The sequence below is a fragment of the Gorilla gorilla genome, chromosome 2 (assembly GCF_029281585.2).
Source record: "Gorilla gorilla gorilla isolate KB3781 chromosome 2, NHGRI_mGorGor1-v2.1_pri, whole genome shotgun sequence".
Classification (NCBI taxonomy): domain Eukaryota; kingdom Metazoa; phylum Chordata; class Mammalia; order Primates; family Hominidae; genus Gorilla; species Gorilla gorilla.
Window position 1 is genome coordinate 96,998,235 of NC_086017.1, and position 22,234 is coordinate 97,020,468.

The window sequence follows — 22,234 nt, forward strand, 5'->3', positions numbered from 1 at the left end:
TTCTAGGAATCCTTCAACCCCATCCATTGCAATCTTCGAAATGGGCCTGAGATGACCTCTCTCTATGAACATATCCTATCAGTGTTCTATCAGCAATCACAAGGGTTTAGTGAAAAATAAAAGATAAAAAACAGGTTTAAAATGTGCAGATGATTAAAACTAGTCATTAGAAATGCAGTGCATCACATATGCATCTTTAAGCAAGTAATTAATGAAAATATACATTTTTTTCTGAATCTTGTGTTCTATGGCATTTATTTGCTTTTCAAAATTTGTCCATTGTGATTTCTCATTTTCAGTCTTCACTTATGTACATAACTTGGTATTCATTTTGTATTCTTTTTCTTAAAAGGTCATCCTTCCCCCAGCTTTCATAAGTCTCAGGCCCCACAGATCCTGGATCCAGGTGATTAAGTTTCCAAAGCTAATCCTTTTAGACCTCAGAGGGAAAGCCTGTTCCTGGCTCGCTTTAGCAGCTGAAGTTTAGCAGGGCTGGGGTAGCAAAGACCTAGTAGAACAATCAAGAAATAAAAACAGGTAAAAATCTTTTCTGGGACATGCAATAAAAAGTTCCACATCAGAGAAGCTGAATTCTTTTGACAAGTCTAAGAGAACTGTCATGGGGCCAGGGAGCACGGGCAAGTTTGGAAGCCTCACGGGTCCAAAAGTACAGCAGAGAGCAAGGCGCAGTGGTTGCATCTAAAGATATTTCCATGAAAAAGCTGGCATTTCTGAGACTTGCTTTTTAATGAATGTGCACTACCTGATCAGAGAGAGTGGGTTAGCCTATTACAAATAGTCAGTACAGACACCATACTCACTGTCAACATTGACAAGGGAAATGGATGAAACATCCATATGAATTCAAATCAGGACTTCTAGGGATTGAAATCACTACTTTGTTTTACTTCTATTAGTATTTTTACCACGTATAGTTGACCCTATAGAAAGTCTAAATAAAGAGAAAAAAAAGATACACATACACTCACACACATTCACAGACACACACTCACACTCACACAAGTTCTGGGGGTAGGATGATTTCTCCTGCTTTATTTTCATGAGTTTAGAGAAAGAAGGAAATGGGGATTATAGTTCATGGCAATCTGAATTTTGATGCAGAAATTGGACTAGATCGTCCAGTTACTTATCATGATGTGTCAGTCTCATAATGCAATTTTAAGAAAGTAAGACAGTAGTGCAGAGAGTACAGCTAGTTTGTGGTATAAGCGGTTTAAAAACCAGGCTTTCAGTTACCTGCAGTACGATCTCTAGACTTCTGCCTTACTTATATGTTGTATGTGAATGTGAGCAAACACTAGGCACTCAATATTAATCATATAGTAGATTGAGATCGAGCTTGGTATAGTGGAAAATGCATGAGCTATGAAATTACACAACTGGACTTTTAATCCTGATTCTGCTGTGTCATGTTATTTAAAACCCCTGCAACTCAGTTTCTCATCTCTAATGTGAAAATAAGGAAACCCACCTTGAAAAGTTGTTCTGAGGATTCCAAGAGGTGACTTTTGTAAAGTTCCTGGTTATAGATACCTAGTAAATTTGAGCCAGTACTAATTGATGCATAAAATTCTAAGCTTCCTGGGAAGTCTAGTACTTGACAGGCACTTACACATTATCCCATCTAATCTGCATATCTATCCTATAATGTAGGTATTGCCATCTCCTTTTTACTAATGAGGAAGGGTACATTTCCCATGTCAAACAACTGGCAAGTGGGGAGTAGGAGGACGATAGAATCTTATAGCCTCTCAGCTTTCTGACACAGAAGCTGCAGATTAAGACAAGTGTTTTCAAATGATTTATTCTATTCATGTTTGTTAAAGTCTTGCCCAAACACATACTCTAAGTGTGAGAAATGAGGGTACTTCATTAAAAAAATTTTTCAGGACTAAAATGTAATTTTGATTTTTTTTCTAGCAGACGAAGCAAGTGCTGAACACCTAAAGAGATTGGGGAGTTTACAGTTTCAGATGAAAAATAAGATGTCAACATCAAGAAGCTATAATTCTTCCAATCCATTATTCACTATTTTAATGAGATTTGAGGATAAGCTGAGTAAAGAAATAATCATATTCCTTGAGATCAGAAGTATATGTCAGATGAATTTATTCTGTATCCCCAAGTGGCAAATAATGTTCTACAATTCCGAAGTCTCTCATAACTCTCATTCATGAAAGCCACATTACTGTCCTTCACTCTTCCAAAGTATCCTATCCTTCCTGGCCATTTTTAGCTTCTCCTACTGTCTCTTTTTATCCCAGTTGGCTATGAGATTATAAAATCTTCTCACAGCAAATACATTCAGATGTGACAATAGCAAAAATTTGGGGGTGGTATGGAGTTCTGAGTTTCCTGTTTGGCTAAATCTGGGTTTGGATCCTGGCTCTGTCACTCACAGCTGAGTACCTATATTAGTCAGGGTTATCTACAGGAGAAGAACTAATAGGAGATTTTATATATCTATATATCTATATATATATCTATATATCTATATATATATCTATATATATCTATATATATATATCTATATATCTATATATCTATATCTATATATCTATATATATATATATATATATATATCCCAACACACAGACTCAAATGTTAATCTCCTTTGGCAACACCTCACAGACACACCCAGCATCAATACTTTGCATTTTTCAATCCATTCAAGTTGACACTCAGTATTAACATCACAAGTCGACCCCTTGTCGAATTGAACCCATACACATCTCCTGAAATCATACATAACTTCAAATAAAGACAATAATAAGGTCATAATTACACCTAACATACTACAACTCTCCTTCATACAACCAGAAATGCAACAGTCCCTAACCCAAATGCTATTACATAAAGTTAACAACACATAAATGCTGATATGAAGTCATTAAATCTTATGTCACATGATAAAGGAAAAAGGGAATAAAATGAAGGTATTTTCTTAGTGCAAGTGTATACTTGCACAAACATGTTTCTAACAAAAGGAGAAGGAAATACTCATGACAATTACAGTCCCCATTTCTGCAGCTGGTCACATGGTCGTAGCTGGTATTGATGACTACCTTGTTCTGCTACCCATTCTGTATTCCCTTTGCCTTCAGCAAGCATCTTGGCAGGTCGTGGTTTTTTCCCCTGGTAGAGTTACCCAACCGTCACTTCTTGACTTCTGTGCACTCACAGGCTCAACATCATGTGGAAGCTGCCAAGGTTTAAGCCACAGCCCAGCCTCTATGTTGGGCCCTTTCAGCCACCGCTAGAGCAGCTGGGATGCACCAAGACCTTAGGCTGCACACAGCACAGGGACCCTGGGCCCAGCCCACAAAACCATGGTTTCCTCCTAAGCCTCCTGAGATGGGAGGGACTTCCATGAAGACCTCTGATATGCCCTGGAGACATTTTCCCCATTGGCTTGGGGATTAACTTTCAGCTCCTTAGTATTTATGCAAATTTCTGCAGCCGGCTTGAATTTCACCTCAGAAAATTGATTTTCCTTTTCTATCACATTGTCAGGCTGCAAATTTTCTGAACTTTTATGCTCTGCTTCCCTAATAAAACTGAATGCCTTTAACAGCACACAGGTAACCTCTTGAATGCTTTGCTGCTTAGAAATTTATTCCACCAGATACTCTAAATCATCTCTCTCAAGGTCAAAGTTCCACAGATCTCTAGGGCAGGGCAAAATTCCTCGTCTTTTTGCTGAGACATAACAAGAGTCACCTTTGCTCCAGTGCCCAACAAGTTCCTCCTCTCCATCTGAGACCATCTTGTCTTGGATTTCATTGTCCATATCACTATCAGCCTTTTGATCAAAGCTAGTCAACAAATCTCTAGGAAGTTCCAAACTTTCCCATATTTTCCTGTCTTCTTCTGACCCCTCCAAACTGTTCCAACCTCTGCCTGTTACCCAGTTCCAAAGTTGCTTCCACATTATTGGGTATCTTTTCAGCAGTGCCCCCACTCTACTGGTACCAATTTACTGTATTAGTCCATTTTCGTGCTGCTGATTTCATACCCGAGACTGGGCAATTTACAAAAGAAAGAGGTTTAATGAACTTACAGTTCCACATGATTGGGGAGGCCTCACAATCATGGTGGAAGGCAAGGAAGAGCAAGTTACATCTTACACGGATGGCAGCATACAAAGAGAGAGCTTGCGCAAGGAAACTCCCCTTTGTAAAACTATCAGATCTTGTGAGACTCATTCACTATCACAAGAACAGCACTGGGTCCCTTCCACAACTCTTGGTAATTATGGGAGCTACAAGATGAGATTTGAGTGGGGACTCAGGGCCAAATTATATCAGTGCCCTTTGGAATGAACTTAACTGATGATTTCCTCAATTACTGAAAAGTTAGATTAATTAAAGAGCAACAACAATATGTACTTAGTGATAAGTAAATTAAATACTTAATTCTAGTAACAACTCTGTGAAGTAGTTTCCTTTAATATCTTCATTTGACGGCTGGGCTCAGTGGCTCATGCTTGTAGTCCCAGCACTTTGGGAGGCTGAGGTGGGCAGATCACAAGGTCAGGAGTTCGAGACGAGTCTGGCCAGTGAAACCCAGTCTCTACTAGAAATACAAAAATTAGCTGGGCATGGTGCAGGCACCTGTAATCCCAGCTACTTGGGAGGCTGAGGCAGGAGAATCCCTTGAATTCAGAAGGCAGAGGTTGCAGTGAGCCGAGATCCAGCCACTGCACTCTAGCCTGGCTGACAGAGCTAGACTCCAGCTCAAAAAAAAAAAAAAAAAAAAAAAAAAAATCTTCATTTTACATACAGATGACCACACTGTGACTTAAAGAGGTGAAGAAAATTATCCAAAATATACAGCTTCTAAGTAGCATTGCTGAAACTCAACCCCCATTTTTATATTGCTAACAGCTTCTCAAATAATGCTATCTGCATATTGCTATTTGTGAGAATCACTTGAGGTGAATTCATGTAATACTCATGATAGATCAATGACTTTCATTAAATATTGGTTCCTGTTTATTTGTATTTATATAGCACTTTATTTTTCCCAAATCAGTTTAGATTTATTTCACTTGATCTTCCTTGGACAGATAAACAGAAATATAAGATTAAATGATATCAACAAATCACCAGTGGAAATGGTCCTAGGATGTGGGCCTTCTCTCTTCATATTTGGTACCTTTTTTCCTTCAAACCTTCAATTCTTCAAGATACCATAAGAAGAGACTTTGAATTTTAACTTTTCTTGTGTCCTCCCTCCATTTTCGGGCTCTGAGGAAAGGCATATGAAAATAGGGCATATGCTTATTTTCATAAAAGGATGAGTGCCTTGATGTTACAGAACCTGATAGCACACACTTAAAATGATTATTTTGCCATCTTTGGAATCATCATGGCTGGAGGGCCACTCACAACAGGACTTTTCCTCTTCTTGCAATGATAAGCCTTAATGGAATCTGGCCTGCAGAGTGTCTGGGCTGTGTGTGAGCCTGATGTCAGATCAAGTCCAAGCAAGTTCCCCGAAGCTCAGGCTTTACAACATCGTGTAACTCAGAAACATTCCATCAAGCCACCACCCACCTTTTCCAGTGGGAATCTACTAAAATGATTTTCTTGGAAGCAGTGTGGAAGTAGGGGGAAGGGCGTTAAATTTGTGCTTTTGGAGCGGATTGTAGATGGGTGAGTGGGTGGAGAAAAGAGCGGGAGGTGGGGAATTAAAAGCAAAGATGGAAAAAATAACCACACTGCCACCAAAATATTCTGCTCAAGGATGAGGGAGTACACCCTACAGCTGTTAGCGCTGTTCAGCATATTTTGCATATTTACATATACCAAGTATTTCCAAACAGCCTTGTGTTTGTTTTAAAATCCCACACGGAGATGTCTGGTAAAGCTGTCACTGCAGAAACTTCATGGTGAAGTTTGCAAGACTATTTTCAAAATTCTTTATATGCATCATAAACTGAGCAGAAGAGCTATTGTCACTAACCACATTATAGAGAAATCTAAACTAATCTGCCTACGCATCAGACAACACTCAGAACAAAGCACCCATGTTCTAAGACAAAGAAAGAACCTCGTTGATTGAAGCCAATTTTTTTTATTGTTGGTGTAATTTGTTTAACACAAAATGGCACATAGCATCATATCATGTCACCCATTGATCCTTGATTAGTCCTGAAGCTATCAAAGTATGATTTTTCTTTATTTCTGTTGACTCTAATCTTTGACTTAACGATATTTTCCCAGACTTACTGAGTTATAATTGACAAATAAAAGTTGTATATATTTAAGGTATACAATATGATGATTTGATATAGGTAAACATTTTGTAATCATTATCACAATAAAATTAATTAATACAGCCATAACCAGAAGTATTTTTTGTAAGAAAAATGATAACACTGGACAGATTTTTCATGTAGCCATTTTCTTTTGGAAACATAAAACACCACAAAACCATACATAGCTCATTTGAAAAAGATTCTTAAGCTTTCAACAGAAGGAATAGGGGAGTTTAAAGCTGTATTTTCCTTTTAGCAAGATCCACAAGAAAGGATAGAGTGTCATGCTTAAAGGGGAACAGATTTTGTATTTTTTGGCAAGATATTAAATCCTCTGTTGCTATATTTGGCTCTCTGCAAATAGTCTCTTGTACAAGTGCAAAGCAAAGATCAATGCTGGTGTTCTTCATTCAGTCACAGCCAAACTTGGTATGGAAAGTAAAACAGTTGTGCTTGAGTGTTGTTTCGAACAAAGTCTTGCAGCTCATTTATTGATCAGCAGAATTCCAGAGTATGGATACCCTCTTTACACATTAAATCTATGAAAACATGTTTGCTTTTCCATAACAGTTTTCCACTGCTTAACTGATAGCAGATGGAGTGATTCAATCTGGACAAAAGTGTTAAAGCTTTACCACGTCAATGTGGTCATATTTAGCTATTTAGTCAAATGTGTATAAGCAGGTCAAATAAGATGCTTGGAGACTTAGGACATCGCAAGATGGGTCTAAGTTCCCAAAAAAGGAAGCAAAACAATTAAATCCTGCTTGGTTGTCCCCAGAGAAAACACACTTCAGCTAGGAAGAATCTGCACTAGATGACCTGCTCTCCACCCCCTTGACTGCTCATCTTAACATAAGTAACACATAACCCTTTGGATTCTGAAGCACTATAATAACTACATGAAACATTTGAAATAGTGACAGGAATTTTCTTTACATGCAATTATTTAATGAATGAAGATAAACCCCCACACAAATGCCAACGCAAACATTATGACTTGCTACTCCCAGTGAAATAGTCCTTCTCGATTACAAGAGTGATAGAAAATGATGGAAGTCCAATACTAATTGTTGTAGGTAGAATAATGGCTCCAAGTCCTAATCCCCAGAACCATTGAATATGTTACTGTACATGGAAAAGGGGCCTTTAAAGATGTAATTAAGAACCTTGAGCAGGGCGCAGTGGCTTATGCCTGTAATCCCATCACTTTGGGAGGCCAACGCAGGCAGATCACGAGGTCAGGAGATGGAGACCATCCTGGCCAACATGGTGAAATCCCGTCTCTACTAAAATACAAAATATTAGCCGTGTGTGGTAGCATGCATCTGTAGTCCCAACTACTCGAGAGGCTGAGGCAGGGGAATCCTTTGAACCCGGGAGGCGAAGGTTGGAGTGAGCCGAGATCGCGCCACTGCACTCCAGCCTGACGACAGAGCAAGACTCCATCAAAAGAAAACAAAACAAAAAAACAAAACAGAACAAAAACCTTGAGATGAAGAGATTATTCTGGATTACACAGATGCAGCTATTGTAATCACATGAGTCCTTAAATATGTAAGGGAGAGGAAGAAGAGGAAGTCAGTGATGTCATGTGAGAAGGTCTTGACCAGGTTGCTGGATTTGAAGATGGAAGGAAGCTAAGCAAAGGACTCTAGAAGCAGGGAACAGCAAGATTCTCTCTTGGAAGCATCCAGGAAATGCCTCCTACATTCTGTAGCCCACCAAGACTAAGATCTTTGCTGAATGTCTGACTGACAGAGCTGTAAGATATAAATTTGTGTTGTTTTAGGCCGTTATCGTTGTAGTAATGTAGTAATATTTTACAGCAGTTCTAAAAAGCTCATTTTGACACCACATTCTAAATATGGTAGACAGTTAAAAAGCCTGCGCCAAATTATTTCATCTGTAATGCTGGAAAGTCTATTATTTAAATGCTGATTTTCAGACTTTAGTACTTTCACATTAAAGATACGTGTAATAAGAAAATTGAGGGCCCACGTAGAGAAACTCTAGCTTTCTTCAGAATACAAGGTCTTGGAATTCTCTTTTCAATGTTAATGAATCGTAGAAAAGTTTTTGTTTGTTTTTTCATACTACTTATGGCAGAGTCCCTGTCAACAAATGTAAAAACAATAAAATACACCTTGGTCAACCAATATCCTTAGAAGCATTGTATTATAAAATTCTCAAGACTCTTGCTGTTATGTAATTAATATACCCCATTTCATTTTCTTTTCCATTATAAACATGTATTTTATAATCTATTCCTTGCTGTAACATATAGACTTCTTGGCCCTAGAAATTAACTTCTTAATTAATAACACCTAAGATGTTGTAATTTCCAAAATATTTATAAGATGCTTAATTGAATAAGGAGGAAACAAAAAGAGCTTTAAATTCTCAAGAAATGCAGACCAAATCCAAATGCTACGTTAAAATACAAACATTCAATTCACATTAAATTATTTATTGAACAAATTGAAGATAATGACATATGTTTTTATTACAAAGTCTTCCATCATCTTATATCATTGACACATATTATGAGACCTGCATTTGAAGAGTGAATAGAAATAAGAAAATGTTTTCCCAACCCCACAAAAACAGAAAAAAATATAATTTTATAATTATCTTATAAAGCCAAAAGTTTTATGAATTATACTTTTTTTATTAGTTAAAAATGACAGCATAACTAAGGTTAATTTTTATTTCTGGAAACACAAAATTAAGGTAGCACAACTGCTTGTAGAACTAACAAGTCTGAAATTTCATGGCATTTCAATGCAGTAAAATAATATTTCTATTGTTAGTTTTCAGTTTACCTAATCAAGTGACAAATACAAAATTCACTACACTGTATTTTTGTTGACGAAAGCATTTCACCTTACCTAGATTTATATAATAAAAACAAATTGTATCCATCTTCCCTTTAAATATATGTACTTTAAAGTGATACAAAGAATTCACATGAAAACCTTTCCCTATGTTTTATCTCCTGAAAAAAAAGTATGGAATAGTATTTTTAAATCAGATATAATATCCAATATTATACATATCCTAAGAAATTAAATCAATTGTGTAAATAATCATTATTAACTTTTGCTCTAGCCATGGCATAGAAAGAAATGTACATCTCTATTAATATAAAGAGATATCAATAGGAAAGTTCACATCTTATGCATATACCAAAAAAACTAATTAAAGTATGTTGCATTTTAAAAGAATTATTCTTATGCCAAATTTAGTAGTCTAGAAATTGTTTTTTTAAAAAAAAAACAAATTGATGATTACTTATCCTTTTCTAAAAGGTGTCTGTTTGCTTATACAATGGAATTGGTAAAAGTACACTTATTTATAATAGAATTTCTTGGAACTTAAAAAGGAGATTCAGAAAAACTTATTGGATCAAATTAAATTGACTACAACTTCAAGAGAATACTACTTTGACCAATACTTTAAAACTATAAAAGTATTTTTAAACAAAAAAGCACAATAGACAATAAAAGCAATAGAAAAGTTGAGATACTTTAACAATAATGACGATTTCTGTAGGTTGTAAAAGTGTACATGGTGCAATTCCCAGAGAGCACTACAAGATTCAAAAGAAAAAAAAAAACCTGCTAAAAAATTCTAAATGTCTGTGCTGTGACCAATCTCCACGACCAAGTTACCAAGAAAAGTAACATTTTGAAGTTATTGAGACTGAGGTTTCCTTATGGACTCCACCCATGCCCCCACTTGCCAGAGCCATTCACTTTTTTATAGGTTATATGTTTGTTTTCAACATTCGTTTTTGAATGGATGTTGAAAGTTAGGCTAAAATTTTTGCCTAATTTTTCTATAATGATTTTAATAATAGTTTCAGTGCTTTAATAATAGATTTAAAGGGCACTTTGGCCTTTAAATATTTTCAGAGAATAAACTGTAATTTCTCTCTCAAACAAGCCTTTCTTATTCTGAAAGATATCTTTTATCTTACAGGAAAGAAAAAAAAAATGAGTTTCTAGGAGCCTCTCCATTAAACTGGCAGGCTGATTTCATTTCTGATCCCATACAGTTTCTGCTGTCTTTCCCTTGGCTGAAAAGGTGATCAATCAGGAATCCGAACTGCCATCAATACCCCTTTGTAACTGCAATGGCTCAAGTGAACTCCTTCCATCTTCAATAACTGACACAGTGTCAACATCTGCTTCCAATAAGGTTGTTTCTTTTTTTCCTTGAGTAGAGTAAATCTGCTGACTGAGATCGTAAATGGTTGTGTTTTTCCCCCTTTTAATGCGGCAGATTTTTTCCACCATATTTTGCAACTTTCCTTCAAGTCAAGTAAAAATAAAAAAAAATTGGATAACTTCAAAAGAAATGTTCTTATCCTAGGTGCCAAGGAAGTTTGATATATAACTAAAAATATAAACTATGGTGAATGAATGACACTGTCCTCATAATTTTGGACACAGTAATTTAAATAAAATTTTGGAACATGTAGGAAAACTGAATTGGACCTACATGCCACTATAAGTTTAATTTATTTTTCCTTCAGAAATGACACACTAAAAAGTCAGCTAATTAAGAAACGTACATTTATCTCCTATACCAGGTAGAAGGAACAGTTAGTAGGAGAAAAAGATTCTCTTTGCAGTAATTTCTTGCAGAAAAACAATCATGTATCTATTTGATTGCTGCAGAAACGGATATGGATGTGAAGAGAAGAGAACTTTGGGAGCTCAATTTAATGAACTACTTGCTCAACTGATAGGCATCTGTAGTAGCTGTTATTTATTGAACATCTAATATGAGCTAGATGATTGATCGTTTGTGTGTGTGTGTGTGTGTGTGTGTGTGTGTGTGTGTGTGTGATTTCCAACTTCCAGAGCCTGCCTGTTAGGTATTATCCCATTTTACTCATGAGATAAATAAATGAAGCCCCAAACCACACATAAACTTGTGGCTAAACTAGAATTTAGAGAATGGCCTAACAGCCAAGTTCTTTTCCATTAATTCATTCTGCTTTCTATTTATCCGTCAGTCAAAACTCTAACATATATACTTTCCTTTTTCCACCTCTTAATGCCACTGCCCCCATCGGCTTAATTCAGCAAACACTATTTAAAGAAGGGACACTCAGTAAGGGATAGAATACAGGTTCTTGAAACAGTTTCTGATTTCCACTTTAAATTATAAATACAATATTAAACCAGATAGCAAACTCAAAAGCTAGACAGGGTGACATATTCTGCAAATCTTAGAATAGAAATGGGCAAATACTTTTTCTATAATGAATAACAAGCTTCTCAAAGGCAACTTTCATGTCAGTGCTTAGAATTTGGGTTTTTTTTTAAGTCTTATAAAGTTAAAGAAATAAATCCCTCAATTATTTGCAATCCACTCCTCATTTTGCAAATTTAGAGCAATCTTAGCCATTTTTGCTTAACAAAATAATATAAATACTCTTAAGAAGAAAGAAAAAGGAGAGCAAATAGACGGGAAAGTTAAGAGAGGGTGCTTAACTTTCTTAAGAAGACACATTGATTTCTCAAAAGTTTAGAGGCTCTTTCAAATTAATAATGAGAGACAAAATAATCTGTTAGGTTCCTGATTTGTCAACATTATGTTGTTTCTTAGCTCCCGATGGTTTATCGGTGGAAGCATAGATTCTATTTAAAATAAACGAGAAAATTTTCTAGGGTCTAGTTCACAGATATTTAGAAAGCTTGAATAAAATCTGATTTGTAAAATCAGACAAAAGTCACCTTTGTCTAAAGGTGGCGTGGTTTTAATAAAATTGTGGAGGCAGATAGTAGCCCTCAATAAAACAGTTCAGAAGCCTCTAAGTCCAACAGCATCATTTTGATGTGAAAAAAGAAGAACCAGAGAATGACAGGATTTTAAACTTGGAATGAATTCAGAATATTATGCTAAATTACAACCCATCCTCTTTTAGGACTTCCAACAGCAATATGGTCCTAGAAGACAATTATAGAGACATGCTCATTCTCTTTCTATGTATATTTTTGATCCACTCCCTGGGTGGCAGTGTACCCCAAACACCTAGGTCCTGTTTTCTTTTTCCTTTTGAGACAGGATCTTGCTCTGTTGCCCAAGCTGGAGTACAGTGGTGCAATCACAGCTCACTGCAAGCTGCAAACTCAAACTCCCAGGCTCAAACGATCCTCCGGACTCAGCCACCAGAGTAGCTGGGACAACAGGTGTGCACCACAATGCCCAGGTAATTTTTCAGAAATTTTTTGTAGGGATAGGGTCTCCCTGTGTTGCCTAGGCCGATCTTGAACTCCTGGGCTCAAGCAATCCTCCCGAGCCTCTGCCTCCTATAATACTAGGATTACAGGCATGAGCCACTGTGCCCAGCCTGGGTCCTGTTTTTAAAGAGGGAGCTCACTTACAAATCTTTCCTGTGTACAGCAGAAACCAGGTTCCCAACATTTCTCAGGTCCTCAGAGCCAATAAACTTTTTATCTGACAGTTACCGGGAGAACACAGAGCAAAGTCTAAATTCAGGGTGAAGACATCTAATTAATGCCCTTCAATTAAATTTGGTGGAAAATAAGAAATGGAGCTAGGAATAACTACTTTCCTTTTCCTCTTCATTGGGAAAATCCAACTGAATGATCTGAATGAGTTTAACACTACTTTCAAATAAATTACAAAGGAAGTTAATGTATTCCGAAGGTGGATGTGGATGAGGCAAATAACCCTGTCAGTCATCACATGGGGACTGTTGAATATTTGCCTTTGAAAACTCAGAAGGACACAAGGCAAATCCAGATTTATAAATTCACTAAATTCTGTGCTCCATGTATTTGGGCAAATTATAAATGAAACAATCATATCAAATCAAATTATGGACCAAAGTATAGAAAATTTAACCTGGCTACTCCCAGGAAATATAAGTTCATATTATTAGTGAGTGGAAGGTATCTTAAATTTGGACCCCACAATGGTAAAAATGTGCATATTGTGTAAAAGAGAGTCTAGGTAAGAAACAGCAAAGTGAGGAGTGATGAGAGTACAAAAGAGTATATAGATCTGAAGCTCAAAAGATGGATAGGATATAAATGAATACATAAATTACAGCCAAGGAAAATATTTGAAAATTATCTGTGAGAACTCTGCCTAGCTGAACATGTCATGTTCATGTCTAAAAAGTTCGCATATATGATACAAACAATTAAAGATAGAAAGTGGCATTTCACTGAACATACTATTTTATGTGGGTGGAGAGAAAAGTGGGAGAAATTTGAAAAAACCTCTTTATAAAGCTAAAAAACTTCTCTAATACACTAACTTTTTTACATGACATCTCTGGAAGCAGTTAATGGAAGAAATGAACTTTGCCTTTGAAGTCCAGCAGTATCAATAACTGTTACTTTCATAATCTTAATCTTCTCCTAGCAGTGTCTTAATGATAATTTCAACTTTATTTAGATCCTGAGAGCTATATCAAGTTAAATCCTCAAATTTTTAATTTTTAGCCCAATTTAAATTGTATATAACCTCCGGTTTTATTTTTAAATTGTGGCATAAATTTAAATCCTAATATACACTTTATTTTGCCCTAAATTTCTTTCTAAAAAGGAATTAAATCAAGTAAAGCCAGATTTAAACAAACAAAAAAAGAGACTTGTTAAGTTCTGTGTTGAAACTATTATATATAGAACTGTTTGTTTGTTTGTTTGTTTGTTTAGCTTACAGGGATAGGTGGCATTATAAGAAAGAGCTCTCGGGCTTTGTAATTTCTCTAGTACCTTCCCAGATATTGTTCCTTCAAATGCTCTTCAGGAAAAACAAATCCCACTTAAAATATGACTTTTTAAATTGCCATGAATGAATAATTAGAAACAAGTAAAATAAGTCACTGGCACTCATAGGTGGCATGGTTAAATGCATTTTTTTTCCTTGTAGTTGTATATAACCTCTGGTTCCATTTATCAAATTTGGATGGGCTAGAAAGAGAATTAGTCTCCTCTAGGCAAACTCTTCATTTGATTGAAAGTTTATGCCAACTTTCTTATTAGTCAACCTCCAAGTTATTCTTTGGGAGAAATCAAAGCAATAAAATATCATTTCTTTAGTACAGTCATTAAAAAAAAACTTTTCAAGCTATACATATAATTCAAAACTAATTGAGCTAGCATGGAATTAAATCTTTACTGAGATTCAATGTAAAAACAATACTGCATTGGTTTGACTACGGTATAGCTACTTTTGTAAAAAGGAAAAAAACAAAACATTTGAGGTAACCTAGAAAGCACAGACAGAGCATATAATAGACATCTTAGAGATAAGTATTTTAAACATTTTTGCCAGTGCTTCTCTGAGAGCAAGTTCTTTAAACAGAACTCAACAATTTTTACGATATTAAAAAAAAATACATCCCTCAAAAATAGCCCATCAATGCTAAACCAAACTTTTTGTATTTCTACAAAAATAGACGCACATAGAGCTACAAACTTGTATTCCTGAAAGAATGAACATTTTAATGTGTGGTTCATCCTTTCCTGACAAGGTGGTTGGCTAAAAAAAAATCAAAATGAAACAAAAACTTAGCTATATACTGATAAAAGCAAGATAACAAAAGGAGAGAGTTGCACAGTTGGCAAAGGCTCAGATGAGGAAATAAACAAATAAAAATGCTTTTCTTCAATGTCTGGGACCCACTTTGCTTTCTCAAGAAAGGCCGAAAACCAGTCAACTGCGTGACACTTTGTCTTCTCCTTCTATGCCTTTCGTGTCCTATTGCTGAATGGAAAATCCCGACAGTATCTTTTCCCAGTGGGCCCTTGGATTTATGCTGCAACATAACTCACTAAGATTGTGTGTTTCAGTACCATGGTGATTCCTTACTCTTGTCTTGATGCTGTAGACCTGGAACAAATGACAATGGGGAAAAAATAAAGAACATTAATACATATGGTACCAAAAATTAGCATAATCTGCAATACATTGGATATAGAAACCAAAATGATAATCCAGGCAACTGTGAGTTCTGACCTGAAGACATCATGATCTCTAAGCAAATTCTGTGCTGGAGCTCACAATTTTCAAAAAATCAACTAACACAGTATGTGACAAAAACACAAGACTAGGGCAGTGCTATTTATACAATACAAATTATTTGCTATATTTTTTATTTGCTTGGAGTATGAGTGAATAGTAAATAGCAAAAACGAAACATTTGTAATTTCATAAGGAGATGATATTGGGAGAAAAAAGACATAAATAATCTTTGGAGCATTTATGCAGTGCTTCAATTAATACTTTCAGTAACAATCAAAATTATTCTTTTAGACTAATGTGATAAATAAATTCTGTTGTTATTTTGAAACGTACTCCACAATGGGATTACTATAAACTATGTGAGCAATTAGATGGCTAAAAACTGAGTCTACTATTGTCAGTAAAATAAACATAGTTGGTTCATAACTAACAGTCCAGATCTATATTCTATTTATTAATTTACTTATTTTATCTTATGTTCCTCCAAAAAGTATTTAAAGTGGATTTAAAAAATCATACCAGATAGCATAAATTAAACTTTAGAACTTAAAAATAGTGACAAAGGAAGGTATACATTGATTAATAAGACAGATTAATTCAAACTCAAAGCTAAAATCAGTAAGAAGTTTATCAAACAGAAAACGGGAAATGTGACTTTTATCTGTGTCTAATACAGTTAATTGAATAATTGCTGATATGGGCAATTCACATAGCACCTTCAGTTTGCACCTACTCGAAGTTACTTTTATTTTGTTTTTTTTTTCTTTCCAGCTTCATTGAAATATAATTGAAAATTAAAATTGTATATATTTAAGGTGTATAACAAGATACTTTGATGAACTTATATATTGTGAAATGATTACCTAAATAAAGTTAGTTAATACATCTGTCACCTGTTTTAGTTCCCTTTGTTTTTGTACCTGAAGTATAATTGTTTGGAAGAGTAAAAACACAGAATAATAGGTGCTTCTATGTTGTTTAAAACTAAATAACAAAACATGAAGCAAAACTCTTTAAACATGTGGGTAGAAATGAAGCAAGGTTGCTGTTGTGTGGGTGCAAGGATCTCAAGTTGTCTGCTTGACCTTTGATCTAAAACTGTTGTAAACCCAGGATGGATGTCAGAAATTTAATAGCTAAATGAGCCAATTTGGTTCAAAGTTTTTCTATTATTAAACAACATTTCTTATCCCTCAACTAGTCACAGAATTTTGTAAAATACCGATTTCATTACAAAATAGGACACAATTAGTGTTTGGAGACATTAAGGCAATCTACAAAACGGACTACACAAAGGGCAAAAGAGCAAATAGAAGGAGATATACATATGTAACTAACCTGCACATTGTGCACATGTACCCTAAAACTTTAAGTATAATAATAATAAATTAATTAATTTAAAAAAAGCAGCATCTCATAAAATTACAAGTCCCAATCTGTGTACTGTGTAGCATTTGTGCACTGGGAACAAACAATACTTCCTGAATGCCAAAAGATTGGCTCCACCTTTTTCTTTTTACCACAAGCATACTGGTTTTACGCTTGATAAAGAAGCAGTAGTTTTCCTTTCCCATTTCGAAAGAAGAGGAGGAGAAGGATAAAAGAGGACAATGAGAGGGAGAAAAAAAATAAAAGGATCTGCGGTATGTCAATCCACTCTAAGTTTGCTTTATTCATTTTCAAATGGTTTTCTGGTTAGAATAATTTGCAACCTGACATAGTCTCTGTTGGGTAACTTTTGTAATCTAAACCACCTTTACTGACAATCTGCTGACTATATAAATATTTTTTTAATTATTAAAACATCTCATCTTCTGTATGACTCAGGATTTCCACACTTGAAGACTGCATCAATCTACAGAATGTCAGCATTGCAAGTCATGAATACTGTTGTAATCATAATCATCAAGTGGTTTGCCTGTCTTATTCTTGCTTTTAAACAAAGGCAATTTCTTATTTGCTTTGCAAAGATATATGACTATTTCAAAATCACGTGAGACTTTTGCTGCGGACAAGTATTTCATTACTTAAGATCGCCCCAGATTTTCCAATCAGAATAACAGAAGTCATTCTCTCGTTATAAATTCATATATCCAATTTCTTGTTTCCATGTCTCTGCATTTCTACAATGAGAATCTTAAAAAGTCAATTCCTCTGTGGCCTAAAATGTATCAGATATCTAACGGACCCTTGTGGTTAAACAACTTCTTGGTGATGGAACATAAAAAATTTTGCTTTAATTACCAGGCATTCATATTTGTAAATCTCAAAATAGGCATATGTAAAGCACAAGAAAATGAGCAACTACAAACCAAAAACCCTACTAATAAGTTGCAAAAGAAAAGCAGGGCTGGCTGGGCGCGGTGGCTCACGTCTGTAATCCCAGCATTTTGGGAAGCCGAGGCGGGCGGATCACGAGGTCAGGAGATCGAGACCATCCTGGCTAACACGGTGAAACCCTGTCTCCACTAAAAATACAAAAAATTAGCCGGGCGTGGTGGCTGGCGCCTGTAGTCCCAGCTACTCGGGAGTCTGAGGCAGGAGAACGGCATGAACCCGGGAGGCAGAGCTCACAGTGAGCCAAGATCACACCACTGCACTCCAGCCTGGGTGACAGAGTGAGACTCCATCTCAAAAAAAAAAAAAATAAAAATAAAAGAAAAGAAAGAAAAGCAGGGCTACAATTTTTTTTTATTAAGACAACTGGTAATGGTAGATTGGAAAAATTAAGAGTCAACAAGTACATTTAGTTTTTCCCAGCGAGGGTGGAGGGGGCAAAATTGTTAACCCATGAATCTTATGTGGTCTACATTTTATTTGGGATTTCCCAAGATTTTTCTTGCCAGAACAAAATCCACTCTGCTACAGGTTCTGCTCCTATTCATACTTTTCTGCTTCCTCACTTACCCAAATCAAACCTACTTGAAATTAATTCATAACATATCCTGAGATTTCCCCACTGGCTGTCTGAAATCACATCTGCTTACCTTCTTTATAGTAGCCATTTCCTTTTAGTTCTGTTGTTCAGACTGTGAGATTTTTCAGTAGAAAGGAAAAAAAATCATAAAAATGAAGTGACCTAACATTTTCTTAGGGCCTTAATGATTATATTAAGCACAGTGCTAAGTGCTTTATATGAAACATCATACTTCATGCTCCTAATCATGCTAAAATAATATTCACTTTACAAATGAGAAAATTTAAGTTAAGAGAATTTATGCAATTATTAAGTGAGAGAACTAGGATTTTAAAAGAGGTGGTCTGATGTCAGAGTCAATGGTCTTAACCACAATATACGTGTTCACATTATATGAGTTATACTGGCTGTAGCCTAAGTCAAAATTATCACAAAATCAATTCAAGGAAAACTTAACAGATTATTATACTCCTTTTTGCACTGCTTAGAAACACCCTGATTTAACAGAACTGATATGAAGATTAACAAAACAGCCCTCAGGGATTTTTTAAAAATTCTCCATTTGTCACATTTTTCCCAAGATGACATAAATGTTGTCATAGTAGTCTGTTACACTTTTGATGAAGACCACTTCAGTGGTATGATAGGATGTGTCATATTTAACTGATGTGTCTCTCTATATGTATCTTTAATTTAACCACCACACCCCCTGCCGGACTTCTCCAGTGTGAACTTTAAAAACATAGGGTGGTCAGTTGCCTCTTGAGGCGGTTGTCAGAAATGAACGAAGAAACAAAGATTTCAATTGTTTACTCCAGAGTTTGAGTTTGAAATTCAGTTAGGACAAAAGCCTGAAAGAAACTGAGAGTCCTTAGACACATTTCCTTACTTCAATGCCAACACCACTACTGCCTGACCACCAAAAGAAAAGGAAAAACAATGTTCAGAGCCAGGATGAGAGCAAAGGAAATAAAAACATAAAAAAAAAAAGACACCCACCACAACAACAAAACAGAAAAACAACAACAACAAAAAACCTTTGCATATGGGTAAGTGAGAAGTCTTGGTCAAGGAAGAGGATGAGAACATGATTTTCCTTAAAAATTTGAAGATTCTAAACAGTCTTAGTTCGTTTGGGCTGCTATACCAAAATATCATAAACTAGATAGCTTATCAATAACCAAATCTTATTTACCACAGTTCTGAAGGCTGGAAAATCTAAGATGAAGGTGCCAGCAGATTTGGTGTCTGGTGAGAGCCTGCTTTCTGGTTCACAGAGAGTGCCTTCTACTGTGTGATCACTTGAGATCTCTCTCAGATCTTTTATAAGGGCATTGATTTACATTCATGAAAGCTCTGCCCCCATGACCTAATCACCTCCCAAAGGGCCAGCCTTCTAATACCAGTACCTGGGGGCTAAGATTTCAACATATGAATTTGGGAGAGATGTAGTGATTCAGATCACAGCACTGACTGTACATAACAAGGCATTATGACTCATTTTCTAACTGAGATTCAGGGAGGCAGCAGCTTCACAGATCTACCTCTTGTAAAATGCTATAGAAATAAGAAAATAGAAATGGCAACATGGTAGGTCTGAGCATGAACAGCCTAGAGACTTCCCCCTCTTTAGTTTACCTCAAACCCTGTTTTCCACCCCCCCCAAAAAATCTTAAAGCTCACCTATGTTCCCCATAATTGGTATAGGAGACAGTTCAGTGAGAATTCTGGGGTCCTGTCAGTATTAACTGTGATATGGGTATCCCACAGCAGAAGAAATAGCATGGGCCACCCCAGATGAGGGTCTTGCAGGGATCACAAACACTAGGAACTGAATTCAAATAGGCCATGTTGAGTAGGCCATTATTAGAAAGAACATTAGAAAGAATATTGTATAGAGAATGGCTGGAGAAACAGATTAGAGGAGGAGGGTATATTGGAAACAGCAGTCCAGGATAAGAATGAAAAGACAGAACCAAAAAGCAGACAACTTATCAACCGGACAGTTTTTAACTTGGACGTGAATAACTTTCTAGGAACAGAGGCAACCCCAAGGAAAAAAATGAGGAAAGAATCTGAGAAGACCTTTCAATTCAAATGGGATTTTGTTTTAAACTGAGAATAACGGAGCTGCCAGTGGATTGAACTAAGAATAAACATAATTGATGAGGGTAAGTCTTCTACCATTAGATAGAAATAATAAATAAACACTGGCTAACAAAAAACGTTACACTAATATACAGCTGAGTTTTAGGTACTGTTTGTTTGTCAGAGTCATAACCCACTAAATAAACATGCTCTACTTCTGAGAAAGCACAGTCATTTGACAACACCACTGATCATGGCTCTTTTAAGTAAGTTGAATATGCTTTCAATTAATTTTATTGCGGGAGATAAAAGAGGTAACCATACAATGGGAAACATGCTGTTGATTAAAAAAAGAGAACATAAATAGGAACATAAAGCCTGAAAGTGTGTGTAGAAACTTTGAAGACCTAAAAGTAAAGATAGCATTTGTATGGGTAAGTGTAAACTTTTCATTTCATACATATTAAAAGTCAAGAAGCCATGTGGATTAGAATGCTTACTATTAGACTATAAGAACCTGGTAACATTTCTATATTTAAAAAATAGATCTCCCCTTTCATCCATCCTTTAATAAAGATAAGAAATACTTATTACAAAGTTAAATACATACAACACTGTGTCAGATGCTACATCAAAATATCCAAACTTCACCAGCAAATTGACAGCTAACACTGACACATTGGCATATGATCACAAAAAGGTGCGAGAGACAGTCATACTATTTTCTATTACTTTATGAAATTATCATTGTTAATGATCATACTATTGCATTTGTTTGTCTGAGCCCTGAGGCAATCACTTTAAATACTAGTGAAGAATTTCTAAATAAGATCTGTGTAGGGGTAGGACCTTAACACTTGCAAGAGAAAAATGTAAGAGAGAAGGCTACTCAATCCGAGAACTGTGATTTCATTTCAGGTGCATATCAAGATTAACGTATAGGCGCTACATTTTAAAACATTTTTAAAACTCTTAAAACATCATGGAATTCTTGCTTAAAAATCAAGTTACATAGTATTTAGAAAGTAAAAAGCCTACATAATATCACCTATCATCAGACAATTTGCTAAGTGTACCCAATCTACATATATACACATACCACTTGCCTATTTCATCAGCAGTATTATCTTGGAAAGCCATTCCAGGTCTATATGTGTAGCTTGACCCCATCCTTTTGGAGGGCTGCACAATATTTATTCTATAGTATACTATTACCCAATTCTCTATAGATGTACATCTTTTAGATAGACACACACACACACACACAGGTGTACAAATTTGCTGTTACTTGTGTGAATATTTACGAGTTACGTTTCTTAGAAAAATATACGTGTATAATTGCTGAATCCAAGCATATGAACATTTACATTTACATATTTAATTGTGGTGGCTAAATGTGTTTAGGAAGTTTGTACCCATATTCGTATATTTTTCCTATTTATGATCAATATTATAGATTAAAAGTATCTAGTTGTTTCAATGTTAGTTTCTTTCACTGTTAGTGAGGCTGGATATTGTCTGATTATGGCATTTATTCCTCTGTGTTTTAACTCTGGCCACATGTTTATGCTTTTTAAAAAGTAATTTTCTAGTTGATTTTTAAATGCTTTTTGTATACTAGCATTTAGTATACTTTTAGGTATACTAGCATTTTTTCCCATGTATTACAAATATTTTTGCCAGTTTGATGACTTCTCTCCATATTTAATATGCAAATTTTGAACAATAATTCTTTTTAAAGTAATCACAAATAAGGTGTATTTTCTTAAACCAGACAAAAGATTAAATTTATTATGATATTTTAAGTGCAATTATTCTCTTATAATTACAATTCTTGCACACTAAAATCATTACAAAAGATACCTAGCATGGCAGCATAATAATTTTCTGGCAAAGGAGGTTTTCTGTTTATAGAGGTATTTTCTCCAGGC

The 22,234-nt window shown here is 35.5% G+C and overlaps 1 protein-coding gene and 1 pseudogene across 7 annotated transcripts in view; both read right to left on the bottom strand.

Moving 5' to 3' along the window:
• Positions 1–238: 238 nt before the first annotated feature.
• Positions 239–22,234, bottom strand: part of VGLL3 (vestigial like family member 3) — a 59,302-nt gene continuing 37,306 nt past the window's right edge. For 2 of the 7 annotated variants that reach the window (XM_055381416.2, XM_063703939.1), the window contains exons 4-5: positions 15,109–15,166; positions 6,084–8,046 (exon numbers count right to left, since the gene is read on the bottom strand). In XM_055381416.2, coding sequence (XP_055237391.1) covers positions 15,123–15,166 — 44 coding nt within the window. In that variant the 3' untranslated portion in view covers positions 6,084–8,046; positions 15,109–15,122. Of the gene's footprint in view, positions 509–6,083; positions 8,398–8,732; positions 15,167–22,234 lie in introns of those variants that run through there. The other 5 variants (XM_063703937.1, XM_063703940.1, XM_019024826.4 and 2 more) reach the window with 3 other exon arrangements.
• On the bottom strand, positions 6,084–7,515 carry LOC129532345 (uncharacterized; annotated as a pseudogene).